The following is a 15,004-nucleotide window of genomic DNA, read 5'->3' on the forward strand; positions in this document are numbered from 1 at the left end:
TTTTTCTTTATTTTTTTTTTTGGTGTGACTACTAGAAAATTTAAGTTACTTAGTTGGTTCACATTATATTTCTATTAGACAATGCTAGTCCAATACAACTTTCAGCAGAGTTTTGGAAATTAAGGGGCTGTACATGAGAAGGTTCTATAAAGGAGCATGGGGATTATAGATAAAATCTTGCCCTTGACACTTTAAAATATATATTTAAGTTTATACACATTTATATATGATTAATATGTATTTATATTAATATATACATAGTTCAATTTGCTATATAGCTACAGAATTGAGGAAGCCACGGCTAATTTACCTTTAAAAAGGCCACAACTGGTAAAGTGTCTTTTATTTTTAAAAAGGTGAAACATATCTTATTTTGAACATTAAATCATGGAAACAAAAATCTTGTAACTTTTGAAATCACTCCCTCAAAGGTCCAAATTGCATTGGTTTAAGTAACCTGGATTATTAAAGGTTTTCTGACAAAATTCTTCATATCATCCCTTGAAGTTGCTACTTAAAATAGCAGGAATGATTATGAACAAAGAGACCCCAGTCAGGCTTTCCGTGATCTGGAGGTAAAAATCTAGTTTGGGGTTTTGCTCTGACTTAATATTTTAACATTTTGCCCTGACTGCACTGACCAACTGCATAGGCTTCAATTTCCAAAGACAGATCGGGGCGAGCTCCTCAAGCCTTTCCTCCGTTTCTCAAACCTTTCCGGGCTCCTTCTGGCTCGCATGCTGCCCCAGCTCGGCAGCGGCGCCGACAGGTGCAGTACGGAGAGCCGCCTCCCGCCCCTAGGGCGCGCCTGCGACCCCGCACCCTCCCGCCTCGCCGGCCGCGCCCTCGCCGCTCCGCCCCCTGCCCCGGCGCGCGCGCGCACACCCGGCGGGGCCGCGCCCGCCCGGCGGGGCCGCGCACGCAGCTGCCGCCGCCGCCTCCTTCCCTCCCTGCTGGCCCTCCTCCCCTTCCCTCCCCTCCGCCCCCTTCCCCGTAGGCAGCCAGCCCGCCCGCCCTTACTGCCTCCCTCCTGGCCCCTGGCGCTCGGGCTGGGTCTCTCTCCCGCCCCCAGGCTCCCCTGGTCGCTCTCCTCAGGCGGTCGCCCGCGCTCGGTGGATGTGGCTGGCAGCCGCCGCCCCCTCCCTCGCTCGCCGCCTGCTCTTCCTCGGTCCTCCGCCTCCTCCCCTCCTCCTTCTCCTCAGCCGCTTCTCTCGCAGCCGCCGCCTCCACAGCCTGGGCCTCGCCGCGATGCCAGAGAAGAGGCCCTTCGAGCGGCTTCCTACCGATGTCTCCCCCATCAACTACAGCCTTTGCCTCAAGCCCGACTTGCTGGACTTCACCTTCGAGGGCAAGCTGGAGGCCGCCGCCCAGGTACGGCGACCCTTGGGCGCCGGGGGCGAGCTGCCGGGCAAGCAGTTAGGCCGCGCCCGCGGGCTGGGCTGGGGGCCCGGCCGAGAGGGCGGGCCTGGGACTGGGGAGGCCGTCTCGGGAACTGGCGCGCCCCTCTGGTGCGGCTGCGGGGCGCCCGGGGGTGTGTGCTCTGCCCTGCTGGGCTGGGGCCGGGGTCGCACTGCGGGGAGCGCTAGGGGAACTGGCGGGCCCGGCCCGTGCGTCCCTCCGGGTGGAGCACACCTGTGTGGGGCTTCCCCCCGACGCGGCCCTTCCGGGCTTGGTAGTGTTCTGGAAGACTGGAGGGTGTTGGGGAGGCCAGAGGGGTCATCGGAGTCCACGCTCAACCTGCGGACTCAGTTCTTCTGTTCTCCCTACGCCGCACGGAGGACACATTGGAAGGGGCAGTCATCTGGGACTCACAGTCTGCCGCGCGTTAGCGAGGAGGGGAGATTCTAGAACGGGGAAGAGGGTGAGAAGGAGAATGTTAATCCCGGGCAGTCTCGCTGTATTCTCCTTGCCTGCTCTGGCCCAGAGGCTGGGTTTCCAAGATGATCCGCCCTCCTCCCCCTTCCCCTTCCCCTCAAGTGACAGTGCAGCAGTGACTTTGTTCTCTCCTAACCTCTGGAGAAGCTGAGGGAGGACCCCATCTCCGCGTTTCCTCCTATCTTCCTAGCTTTGCAGCCTTTGAAGCAGGTGGATTTATTGCTACAGCGATGGTTGCTTAGCAGTACCCTCCTCTGAAAGAAGCTAGTAGTTTTAGCATACCACTGGTGAAAATATTCCATTACTCTTCATTGCAGTTTTTGGTGAATCATGCTCCTCCCCTCCCCTCCCCCCGCAGATTATCTAAAGTATTGTTTGGTTCTGGAGATCATTAGTATTGATGCCTACGAAGGTCCCAAACAATAGACATTTGTGGTACCGTGTTATATGATGTATTACGTAAAGTCTGTAATGAAAAATGAAAACTGTTTAGTAGTTATCTTTAGAAAGAATGATGGTAAATGTATTTTGTTTCATTTCTTTTCCTCCTGCAGTCAAGGAGAAAAAATCAGTAGAACTCAACCTCAAAGAACAGGGTGTCTATAGCAACGAAATGAAAGAAATGTAGACTACCGTAATGTTCGAATGAATTGGAAGTTGGCAGTTGGTTTTGAAAGCCGAGTACTCAGATTGAAAATATATCTAAAAGTGTAGAATTAAAAAGTATGCTGTCAGATTTGGAGCACTTGTGTGAAAGCATGAGGACTCTATGGTTTGGCTCCATCAAAAAGCAAAACTTATCCCTGTGAAAGTCAGGTGATTTAAAATTTTTCCATGAAGAATATGAATCAGAATGAGTGCATCTTGGGTCTAATTTAGGATTTGAGAGGGTTATTTGGGAGACTGTTTATTTAAGCCAAGTGACTGGAGTGTTTGATATATATTGGCTAGGGGCAGATGGGAGGGATTGTAAACAGTAGTGTGTCTTGTGACTTGGCAAACCTGCGGGAAGAAGGGCCTAGCAATGAATGAGTTCTCATTGTGTGAAAAGATTAACATTAAAAAAAAAATCATGTGTTTCTCTACCCCAATAGTTGTCATAATGGGTTCATAATTTTGAGAGGTATACATATCTAGAGAAAAACTTCAGAAAAAAATTGTGAATGAAGATTTTCAAATGATTATTTTATTGGAAAGTGACAATTTTATTTAAGTGTTAGAGTAGAACAATAAGCAGTGACATGCTCCTCCTTACCCCTTTTCTGCTTGCTTTTCAAAAGAAATGAGAGAGAGGTGGAAGACTGTTTTGGGCCATTAAGGGAGCACATGGTAATGTATTAGGTATTATCAGGGACTTGTTAATTTGATACAAGGGAATAAACCTTTTTTTTAGTAACATGAAGTTTTCAAAGCCTTTCTTTTTAGAAAATTTTTTGAGTCTAGGTGGCAACACAGATGAAAGATAGCACGATAATGGATTCTAACAAGTTTTATTAAAGGATGGTTGGACTTTTTAATTATACACATTACTACTTTTGGAAGTGTAAACAGGAGTTAACATTAGTAAAAAGTTAATACAACTAGTGAAGAGCATATGTTGATATTTTTTAAATCCATGGATTGGAGCAATAAATTTAAACTTGTGGTATTAGGTAGTATCTGTGGAAATCTCAAAATGTGGGCAGAATTATATTTCTAGAAACCTAGATTTATAACTGGTTTTGGGTCAGTTCCCTAACAATTTGGAATTACATTGCACAAAGTATGCAAGTTGCTTGGTTGCTTTAGTTGCAAAATTTTATGATAAGCCCAGAGTGTTTGTACAGGTTACATATTAGAAACCTAGTGGATTTTTAACCCAGCCTGGGGTGTGGACTCCTGGGAAAGATGAAAATTACTCAATGTGCACTGATTTAAAAAGTAGTTGTCTTTTACGTAAGTGAGTGTGGTCTAATTCAGCAGATTTTGAAAGTGTGTTATCATGGGCCTAGAGAAATGGGACATTCCGTTTCCTCTCCCTTAACATTATGATATTTGAGAGCAACAGATTTTTGTAGCTATTTCAAATTCTGACTCTCTTGTTTTGTGGATAATTAATTAAAAAATAGATTACAAGTTTATGTGAGTGGCTACAGTTCCTGGTTATTAGCTTATAGTGGTTTATACTGTAATTCTCTTTTGGAAATATTTTACCTGAGCCAAAGAAATTAATTTCATCCTTCAAGGCCAGAAGTCAGGATGTACTAAACAATCCCTGGCCTCTACCAACAAAATATTCATGTTGGTGATGACTAAATTGGCGCTTAAAGGAGAGTTATAGATACGGTAGATTGTTTGGCAGGCTGAACCTTGGCACCTAAATGGATGTTATTGTCAGCTCCATGTTATGGAATTTTCTGCCCAAATTTTGCGTATTTTCTATACAATTTGGTAGTTTTTAAATTACTTTAAAATCATAAAATTAATTTGTCCAGTATTGTGCTGGGTCACTAAATGGTCTTAAGAAATTAAATTTGAAGATTGGTCATAAGGAATTGAATTTGTTCAGAATTTCTATTCTATTTCTTGAAATCTATCAGAAAACACCTGCATATGAGAAACTGTTTTATGGTAAGCTTTATCCAGTATCATCTGGCAATGAATTCTGCAGTGAGTTTTCCAGATAAATGAATCTTATCTTTTGAGGCACTTGAATTTAAAAAATATTTACTGATTTGATGGAAATATTTATCTTTTTAAACTCCGTAGTTCCTCATAATCTAGGTTTGTTTCTTTTCTTCTTGTTTTTCTAAATACTGAACAGCATTCTGAACATGTCATTGATACTTATAGCCATAGATTACCAAAAACTGTGTACTATGATTTATTAGTTTCATACCTGTTCTGTAAAGTTTCTTTGTTTTCCTTACTCTGAGGTTATTATTACTTGCTACTTATTGTGCCTGTTGCTTCCTGTCGTGCAATTTTTTCCCTCTTCTATTTTACTGAACTTGATCTGAAGAGGTCTGAGTAACCAAATAAACGACCTTGTTTGAGCTTTAATTTTTTTCTAAGTGAGGCTTTGATGGATCCTGTTCTGAGTGAAGGGTATGAGCTTTATTGTATGAACTTTGTATCATCCATTCTGGCTTCCATACAGGCTTTTTTTTTTTTTTTTTTTAACTTCCTGGTTCTTAATAATTGATATTGTCCAATACAACCTGGATAAATGTGGTCCTGAGTAGTAAATTGTGAAACTTCTCTGAACTTTGCTACATAAATGAACCTGTTCTTATTGTAAAGTAAATCTTACTCTAATCTGTATATGCATTAGTGGCAAAGGACTGAGTCTTCTGATAGCTGTTTTGTTAACTGAGATTAGTTCTCCAGGTCTTGGAGATTCCATTTTGAAAACCTTACGAATATGTAGTTCTCAGTTTGTCTGGCCACTTGTAATTGCTTTAAAATTTTATTTTAATTTAGGAAATAATTTAGAAATACAGAGAAGTAACCTACTACGCAGTTTTAGCGATACTAATGTTTTGCTCCATTTGCTTTAGATTGTGCGTAATGTTTTTTGGAAAATAAAATGTCACAGATACCATTAAAGTCCATTTCCATCTCTTCACACCCTCACCCCCAGGGGGGACTCCTCTCTTCTTTCTTATTATTCCTGTGTATAGTTTTAAAGTTTTATGGTATATAAAAGTAGCCACAAACTATGAATAGTAATGTTCTGTATGTTTACATATTATGTTTGACTTTCTGCAAGTTGCTCTTTTCAAGTGTCTCTTTTGTTAGAAAACTTGGCTCAATATGTGTTTACTAATTATTTGCTCCTTACTGTCTTTAGAAATTAGAACCCTATTCCACGAAGGCAATGATTATTACAAAATATTAAAGGTGAAATCGCTTGTTAGGCAGAGTGACTCAGGCTTTAGACTGACTGGTATTTAGAATTGTCACAGTGGAGATTTCCTTTTACTAAAATCTCAGAACTCTAGCAATCAGAAGAAAACCTTTTGAGTCTTACTAGTACATGTAAGGTGTATTCCTGAGTAATTGTAGTAAAGACTCACTTGGGGGAAAAAAAATCTCAGATTGCTGTCTTCCTAACCCTTAGGAAACTTCCATTGTAAAATTGTTACTAATGGTCGAGCTGCTTCTTCAGTAGCACCATTACTTAGCATTTGGTTCAGTTGAAGTGCAGGCTGTGTAAGACTCCAAGAAGCCTTAACCAACCCTAGGTTTGAATCAAAGGCTACACAAATATTCCATTAGTTAATAGCATCAAATGGAAAAGTTGAAAATGAGCTTGTTAGCAACACAATTTAAATGCCAACTTTCACATTTTGCTTCTATTTTAGACTTGGAAACTGAAGACCTTAATGTTAAAATTCCTTTGATTTATTACTTGTATCTGAAGTAGTGTTGACTTACATTATTACCTGTGTTTTTGATAGTGGGACTTACAGGTTGTGTTCACTAACATGATGATGTGAATGCATGAGAAATCATACTGAATCATCAGATCATTGCTATTGTTGGGAAAGCATCAAAAAGAACAGTGTAGTAGTTGAACACTTAAGCATATGTGTAAGTTTACACAGATATTTTAAATTACATTCCTTGGACATACATAGAGCATGCGGATATCCAATGTAATGTATAGTATGTGCTATATAATGTAGCACATAGTTCTTAAATTTTATATCATTCTGATCAGGTACTTTATAAACTGTTAGGTGAATGCTGTTTAAATGATATTCTGAGTAACATCTCTATGATTAGAGCACATTTAATCTTGGTCTCTGTGCATGTGTCTTAATAATAACAACATCTATTAAGTAATTACTGTGTATCAGTGTCTGATACACACTTTCTATGGATTATCCTGTTGTTTAAGAACATCTCTAATATGAGACAATCTGATTTTTAAAATTTGAGTAGAGTTCTGTTACTAAGTTTTTTTTTTTCTCCTTTGGTTCTTCCCTCCCACCCTTCCAGAAATGGCAGGACCCTGAAAAAAAATTAGTTGCTGTTCAACAAGCAGCTTAATTCATTAGTATAAACAAGTGGGTTTTCCCTAAACACAGGAGGAATTATAATGTACTTGTAACTGGATGTTACGCTCTGTGCCTTTCCAAGGTACACAAACACTTCCCTTCAGAATGATATAGTAGTAGTGAGATAAATGTCATTTGGCATATGTAGTGTTGTACAGGTATCTTGACTTTGGTAGATTAACTGTTTGGCTACCATTATTAAATTCACTGTAGATTCTGATGGATGAAAATAGGGTTGCCTAGGTAAAGATTGAGATGTGTAACTAAACCACTGTTGTTATTCTGTTGGCATAAACTTCAAACTCTGGAAGATTTTTATTCATTTAACCTTTTGGAGCACACCCCAGTAAATGCTTCAATTCTGTGTTTCTGAATTTTTTTAAGTCAATTTGTGAATAGGCAAAGAGTTGTTTTAGAATGTAGTGCTATAAACAGCCAGTTGGGACATAAAAGTTTTAGTGCTGTTTAGGTATGTTCTGGCGAAATAAACAGTGTGAAGGAATATTACCACTTACAAAATAAAAATACTGTTCACTAAATGACATTTTTGTTTAGAAACAAGAAGATTTATGAGAATTTTTTTTTTTTTTTTTTAATGAGCCAAGATAGTTTCACTTTATGTGTTAGAGACTTTGGGACAATCTGTTACAGGCTTAATAACACACTACCTATAATTTAGGCCAGGTAGTTTTAGTGTTTATGGTTTGTTATTAATAAAATGATTACTCTTAGGTATAGCTTTTTCATACAGATTTTATATTACTGTGTTCTTACCTATTTCTGTGGTCTGTTCAGTGATCTCAAGGCTCTATTGTCCTACACAGGGGTTTTGTTTGGTCTACACCATGTTTTTGAAAAATTTGAATTAGTTGCCATCAATTAAAAATTGGGACATTGAACAAGAAATCTGAATTTGTGGCTTTATTTTTTTTAATTGGAAGATCTGTCAACACAAAGTCTGTTTTTTTAATACACAGCAATAATTGGTTGGTTCCAAGAAATGTCTACTTCCTCCTTCCTTTACGTATTGCCTTCCTTTATGCATAGACTTCACTTTGCCTCCTGCTCTCATCTATTTCATTGGCCTCTGTAAGCATTTGTTTATGATCTATGACGTCTGTATTTTTGTTATTTTTGATTTAGACCCAATATCTGAAAATGAATTTGAGGTTTTGTTTAACACGGCAAGTATATAAAAACAAGATACAGCCAGGTTGGAAAATGGGCAAGGGTTATGGATGAGCATTTTGCAGAGGAAAAACTTAATGGCCAAAAAAAAAGAAAGAAAGAAAAAAAAAGGAAGAAAGAAAAGAGGCTTAGTTACCAATTTTACAAGTAATCAGGAACATTCTAATTAAAACAACAGTGGAATTCCATTAGATTGTCAAAAATTTTTAAGTTTTTTGGAGGTTGCTGAAAGTGGGATTTCTTTATTCTTTGCTTATGGCAATGCCAGTTGAAACTACTCTGGAGGCTAATTTGGCGATTCTTGGTAAAGAAATCACATACCAAGGTCTTTATTATAGTACTGCTTTACATCAAAAAAGTGGGAATAAGCTAACTTCCTTTAGGAAGGGAGGAAATGGATAAATAACTGTGGTTAATTTATAGAATGGGATACTACTATGCAGAAGTAAAATTAATGAATTAGATCTGCATGTATCATCATTTACCCATCTTACCCATCTCAGAAACAATGTTAAGTGAAGAAAAAAAAACAGATTGCAAAAGGTTATAAACACTTTGATACCATTTGTATAAGATTAAAAACATTGCTGATCGTTATACATGTAGTAAAAGTACTAAACATACACGAAAAAGGTTAGGATAGTGGTTATTAAGATAGGGAATATGGAAAAGAGGACAGGCCTTTCATTATGCCTGTATTTTATTTTTTTGGATCTAAATCAAATAAGACAAAGTCTTAAAAGTTTATTTAATCTTCGTGATGAGTCATTAGTGTCTGTTATATTCAAAATGTTTCCTTGGGAAAAGAAAAAATTTCAGGTGTGTTTTATGAAGTTTTGACATAATTTATGATACCATGTTTCTTCCTCTATCCTTACAGAAAGGCCTTACGATGGATATGATGTGCAGGTTGAAATACATAATTAGTTGCAACATATAAGACATGTTTTCTAATTAAAATGTTTTTTAATTAAAAAAATTTAAGAGGTGGTGTTAAGTCAAGGTTTAAGCAGGAAAGATGGATTTTATTTTGCTCATTGGTCAGATATTTATTTATTTTTAAAATTTTATTTATTTATTTATTTATTTATTTATTTATTTATTTATTTATTTATTTATTTTTAATGGAGGTACTGGGGATTGAACCCAGGACCTCATGTGTGCTAAGCACGTGCTCTGCCACTGAGCTATACCCTCCCCCAGTCAGATATTTAAATTCTATGAAATACTTAAGTATTTATTATTGCTTTTAATATAAGTTGGGAAATGTGAACTGCTTTGGATATTTAAAAATTAATCATTTATTTCTACCATTGATGTGTAAATACTTAGTGTAGGTTTTAGTGACGTCTGGGTTTTTGAAAAATTTCCTATGACATACATTAGGCCAAGATAAAGATGTACATATTAATCTAAGCTATTTTTAACACTGTTGGTTTTCTTTTTTCACCTTAGGTGAGGCAGGCAACCAATCAGATTGTGATGAATTGTGCTGATATTGACATTATTACAGCTTCATATGCACCAGAAGGAGATGAAGGTAAGAGCTGTTTTCTGTTTTAATTTGAGCTCTCTGTGTGTGTCTAATATGTATTTGTGTGTGCTTGTGTGTGTGTGTGTATAATACATACATTTTCAGAGTAAGGTATCAATGTTACTTTCAGAGTTGGGAAATTTTTTAGGTGTTCATAATATAATCTGACTGTGCTATGAGATGAAATGTAACAATTTTAATTCTACTTGAAACATTAACTTATTTTGTGACCCTAGGCAGATCGCATTTTCGTAAGTGTAAAATGAAAAATACCATTCATACAAAGCTGAAGATTTATTTTAAAAATTAAGTACTTTGAACATGAAAGGTTTATCAAGGGGCTTAGTTTTCTTCAAGTTTTTTTTTTTCCTTTTGAATAATAGATTAAACTTGAAATAGTAAGTCTTATAATTGGGAGAAAAATAATTGCTTTATGAGATTGAGTGTGAAGGTTAGAAACTAGATGATGGAGTTAGTTACAGGGGAAGAATATACTAAAAAAAACACATGGTATAGAATATGTAGGAACTCAATTAGCATCTTTAAAATGAGAAATATTTTAGCCCTTGTGATTACAAAAAGGATTACATTGAGTAATTAGTTTTGGCCTGAATTCTTATTCCCACAAAAGCTACACTTTAAAATGTTATCAAGTTTGGCATAAACTCACAAGTATATTAATACTGATCTGAATTGCATTTTACTCTTGACTTCTTGACATTCTTTGTCAAAATGGCTTATTGGTTAGTCTCTACTGCTTTGAGACATTTCCTCTTAGAAAGTCTTTTCATTTGATACAAAGTAAGTTAGAAATTTGACCTTTTAATTTATATTTTGTATTGCTATTTCCCTTCTTTACATTGTACTGAAAATACACATACAAGTAACATTTTAAGGCCTGGCAATATTTATTTCATAGATTTTTCATAAGTTATCTTATCCATAGAAAGGCAAAAAAATGTTATGTAGCAGTTGAGCATATTATTGCCAGGAAGTACTTATTTCAATTGATTGTAAATGAGATCAGCTGCTGCGATTTTAAGTTAGAGGAACAGATCTTTCAAATGGACTTTGATTGAGTGCCAACTTAAAAAAAAATTGTTTGGTAAATGAAAGAGAGATTATTTAATTTCTTTAACTGAAGAAAATGGAAGCAACTTAGCCAAGCATTTCAAGGCCAAGCTTTCTTTGTTGTAGGTAGAGAACATTTCAATTCAATGCAGGGTTTTAAAATGTTGTCCAGTTTAATAGGTAGATTTAGTAAAATAAATGTGTACCCTCCAGCTGTCATGGTTTCAGCTCAGGTTTGGTTTTTATCCTCCTCTGCTAAAATGCCAGAAAAGAATTTAGAGAATTTAAATATTTGAATATGCATACTGAATGGTGCGAAACTCATAATGATCTGAATCTTAAGGAAGCAGTGTTAGTATTCTCAATGAAAATTTATAGGATGTAGAGAGGACTTGGAGAGAGATATATAAAAAGCATTAAACTTTTTTAGATACATAAAAGATTTTCTTCAGAACTAGCTAAGGTACATTTCTCAACTCCTTTCTCCTACAGCAGTAGGAAATACCTGGAGTCATGTTTAAGTCCATTTAATTTTAGAGTATAAGAGAATGGGAGGTTGTATTAATTTGTTATTTTAAGGAGTCAGAAACATATAGATTTAGCCTTTCAGATATATACTTAGCTTAAATTTGCCCTTAAATATAGTAGTATTTCTTAATTTTTATCTTATGGCAGAGTATGTTTCTTTAGAAACTAGTGTTTGTGGACTTGACTGTCAGCTTCTTTCAGGGGTGTATGCTGGTGGCAGGGGAAATAAATGAGTCAATAGGAGAGAGAGAATTTTTTGACCCACCTAATCTGATCTAGTACCTATTAATATTTATTATTGCCTTTTGCAAGACTGCTTTACATATCTGTAGCCAAAATCTTGGTGCTTTAAGGTAGAATCAGAAAATTATTTGAAGGCATGAAGTTGTTGCTTCCTTGTGTAAGTTTTTAATTGATATAAAAGTCCATCTTGTGATATGTGCAGTAACTCAGAAACATCTACTGGCATGTGTCTCTTTAAACTAAGGCACTGCCCTTTAAACAATTTATTTAAAAACCTATTTGAAATCTTATTTTGTAATATTTTAAAAAAATGAGAAGTCAGTAAGAAAAACGGCTGAAAACTGTTTTTTTACTGTTCTGCACTTCAAGGGTTGGTGAAATCACTAGCACTTAAGCCAGTGCAAGGAATGCACCTCCCTACACAGTGCAGGGATTAGTATTGTCATCAGCTTCTGCAAGAGAAATACGAAACTTTTGAGTGCCTGAACTCAGGTCCTGACAGGTAAAGAGTCTTTTAATTTATCATTAATAGATAATGGTTTGGGTATAACCACACATAGAATGATCACTTGAAAGTTTTGTACCAACTTTTTCCTTAGTATACTCTGTCAGGTGTGTGTTTGTAGAATTAGCTGTCTAAGAAAGAGTTTTTCCATCAGTTACATAATATTTCATACAAAGTTCTTATATATAGTTTCAGATCCACCAGCGTCATTTTAGTTTCTCCATATAGGGCATGTAAATTTTAACATGTTTATTCTTGAAGTAGGGTTGTATTTTTCAGCGTGTACATATGTGTGTGTGTGTGTGTTTAATGAAAGAAAACAAACAGCTTAGAAATATTGCGAAATACTAATTTTGAGCAAAACTGTTCACTTGAAAAAAGGAATGGTTCCTTGATCATAAGCTTTTATCCAACTATCAGTAATCTATATTCTGTCACACAATTATGTATGGATTGGCAAAAACATTAATAAATCACTGTCTGTTTACAATAAAGTTGTTTATGTTATTCTGAAAATATATACATGACTAATTAAGTGCTAACTCTCAAATCAGGAAGATTGAAAGGGAAAGGAAATACCCATTTCTAAAACAAATGTGTTGAAATATGGTATAACATTTCATAAGGAAATTTTAAATGAAAGAAATCTGTGTATAACTTTAGTTACACATGTAACAATATAAGCTAGGGGCCTAAAACCAAAATTATTGGCGCAGTTAAGCAAATAACAGACTTGAATGAATTGGGCTGGAGATAGGAAAGTAAGAATGCTGGGGCAGAGGCTGAAGCAGAGTCCATAAATATATTCAAATTTTAAAAAACTTTTCTGGCCAAACAGAACATTTTTGTGGGCCATATTGAGTTGTGTTGATTTTGCAACCTCTGAAGGATTCCAGAGAACTGTGGTGTGTTATGGATATTCTTTGTCACTTGAACATGAAGATAAGACTTGAACACAGCTGTGTCATTAAAAAGCGGAAAAACCCTTAAGAGATTCTTCTAGGTTCTTAACTGAAATGGATATAAGTAATGTATAATTTGCCATATTACTATTAAATATATTAAGCAAATTGTTTTAGTTTATTCTGTGAGTTCCAATGGTATGTACTTAACAAAAATTCAGACTCTAGCATGATAACCCCTTTTTAGGTAGCTTTTAGAGTTTTTCAAGCACCCAAATGACACTATTTTAAGCCTATTATATGTACTATTACTCTTCTGAAGAATGTGTAAATTAATGCATAAGCTAATCATAGTGTCTGTGCTACATAGAAGAACCAAATATTTTTCCAGTTCTTTGGTAACTATCAGAGCATCCTGTTTTCTGAATTAAATGTTGACTTTTTTAAATTTAAAGACTATTTTTTTTAGGGTTTTAAGTTCACTGCAAAATTGAGTAGAAAGTACAGAGATTTCTCATATAGCCTTGTCTTCAATGCCCACCCCCCCCCCCAGCCTCTTCCACTATCAACATCCCAAACCAGAGTGGTACATTTGTTAACAGCCTACATTAACACCTCATTATCACCTAAAGTCCATAGTTTAATATTAGAGTTCACCCTTGGTGTTATACATTCTGTGGGTTTCAACAAATGTATCATTATAGTATCATATAGAATCTTTTCACTACCCTAAAAGTCTTCTGTGCTCTGCCTGTTTATTCATCCCTCTCCCTTCCGCCTGGCAACCGCTCATCTTTTTACTATAGTTTTGTCTTTTGCAGAATGTCATTAGTTGGAGTCAGTAGTTGTCTTTTCATTTATGCATTTCTTCATGAGTTTTCATTGCTTAGCTCATTTCTTTTAGCTCTGAATAATGCTCCCTTTTCTGTATGTACCAGTTTATTTATCCATTCACTTACTGGACTTCTTGGTTACTTCTAAGTTTTGGCAGTTATGAACAGAAGTGCTGAAATATCCTTGTGTAGGTTTTTGTGAGGACATAAGTTTTCAACTCCTTTGGCTAAATACCAAGGAGCATGATTGCTGGATTCTATGCTAAGAGTGTGTTTAGTTTTGTAAGAAACCGCCAAACTGTCCTCCAAGTGAGTGTATCATTCTGCATTCCAACCAGCAATGAATGAGAGTTCCTGCTGTTCCACATGCTCCCCAGCATTTGTTGTATTTTGGATTTGGCTATTCTAATAGGTGTGTAGTGGTATGCTATTATTATTTTAACATGCAGGACCCTAATGACTTGATGTTGAACATCTTTTCATATACTTACTTGCCATCTGTATATCTTATTTGGTGAGGTGTCTGTTCAGGTCTTTTGCACAATATTAGTTGGATTGTTCTTTTTCTTACTGTTGATTTTTAAGAATTTTTGTGTATTTTGGCTATTAGTCCTTTATCAGATATGTCTTTTGCAAATATTTCCTCCTACTTTGTGGCTTGTCTTCTTATTCTCTTAACATTGTCATTCTCAGAGCAGAAGTTTTTACTTTTAATGATGTCCAAGTTATCATTTATTTCTTTCATAGATTGTGCCTTTGGTGGTGGTGTATGTAAAAAGTCTTCACCATACCCAAGGTCAAATGGTTTTCTCCTATTTTATCTTCCAGGAATCATAGTTTTACATTTTACATTTAGGTCTGTAATCCATTTTGAGTTAATTTTTATAAAAAGGGTAGGGTCTGTCTAGATTAATTTTTTTTTGCGTGTGGATGTCCAGTTTCCAGCACCATATGCTGAAAAGATAACTCTATTATATTGCATTTTACTTCTTTGTCACAGTTGACTATTTTTATGTGGGTCTATTTGTAGGCTGTGTGTTATGTTCCAATGATATATTTTTCACTTGTTTCTCCATTTTCACACCATCTTGGTTACTGGCTTTATAGTAAATCTTGAAGTTGGGTAGTGTCAGTCCTCTGCCTTTGTTCTTCTCCTTCAGTATTTAGTTGGATTGTTTGCCTCTCTGTGTAACTTTAGAATCAATTTTAAAATATGCACAGACTAACTTTCTGGGATTTTGATTGGGTTGGTATTAAATCAGTAGATCTAGTTGGGAAGA

At 36.4% G+C, this 15,004-nt stretch overlaps 1 protein-coding gene and 1 long non-coding RNA gene across 2 annotated transcripts in view; one reads left to right on the forward strand and one right to left on the reverse strand.

Moving 5' to 3' along the window:
* The first annotated feature begins 965 nt into the window (after positions 1–965).
* Positions 966–15,004, forward strand: part of NPEPPS (aminopeptidase puromycin sensitive) — an 88,458-nt gene continuing 74,419 nt past the window's right edge. The window contains exons 1-2 of the mRNA XM_074342953.1: positions 966–1,371; positions 9,564–9,648. Coding sequence (XP_074199054.1) covers positions 1,117–1,371; positions 9,564–9,648 — 340 coding nt within the window. The 5' untranslated portion in view covers positions 966–1,116. The remainder of the gene's footprint in view (positions 1,372–9,563; positions 9,649–15,004) is intronic.
* LOC123618418 (uncharacterized) overlaps positions 1,384–15,004 on the reverse strand; it is a 110,034-nt gene continuing 96,413 nt past the window's right edge. The window contains exon 4 of the long non-coding RNA XR_012499495.1: positions 1,384–1,844. This is a non-coding gene — a long non-coding RNA (uncharacterized LOC123618418). The remainder of the gene's footprint in view (positions 1,845–15,004) is intronic.

Source organism: Camelus bactrianus, chromosome 16 (assembly GCF_048773025.1).
Source record: "Camelus bactrianus isolate YW-2024 breed Bactrian camel chromosome 16, ASM4877302v1, whole genome shotgun sequence".
Taxonomy (NCBI): Eukaryota; Metazoa; Chordata; class Mammalia; order Artiodactyla; family Camelidae; genus Camelus; species Camelus bactrianus.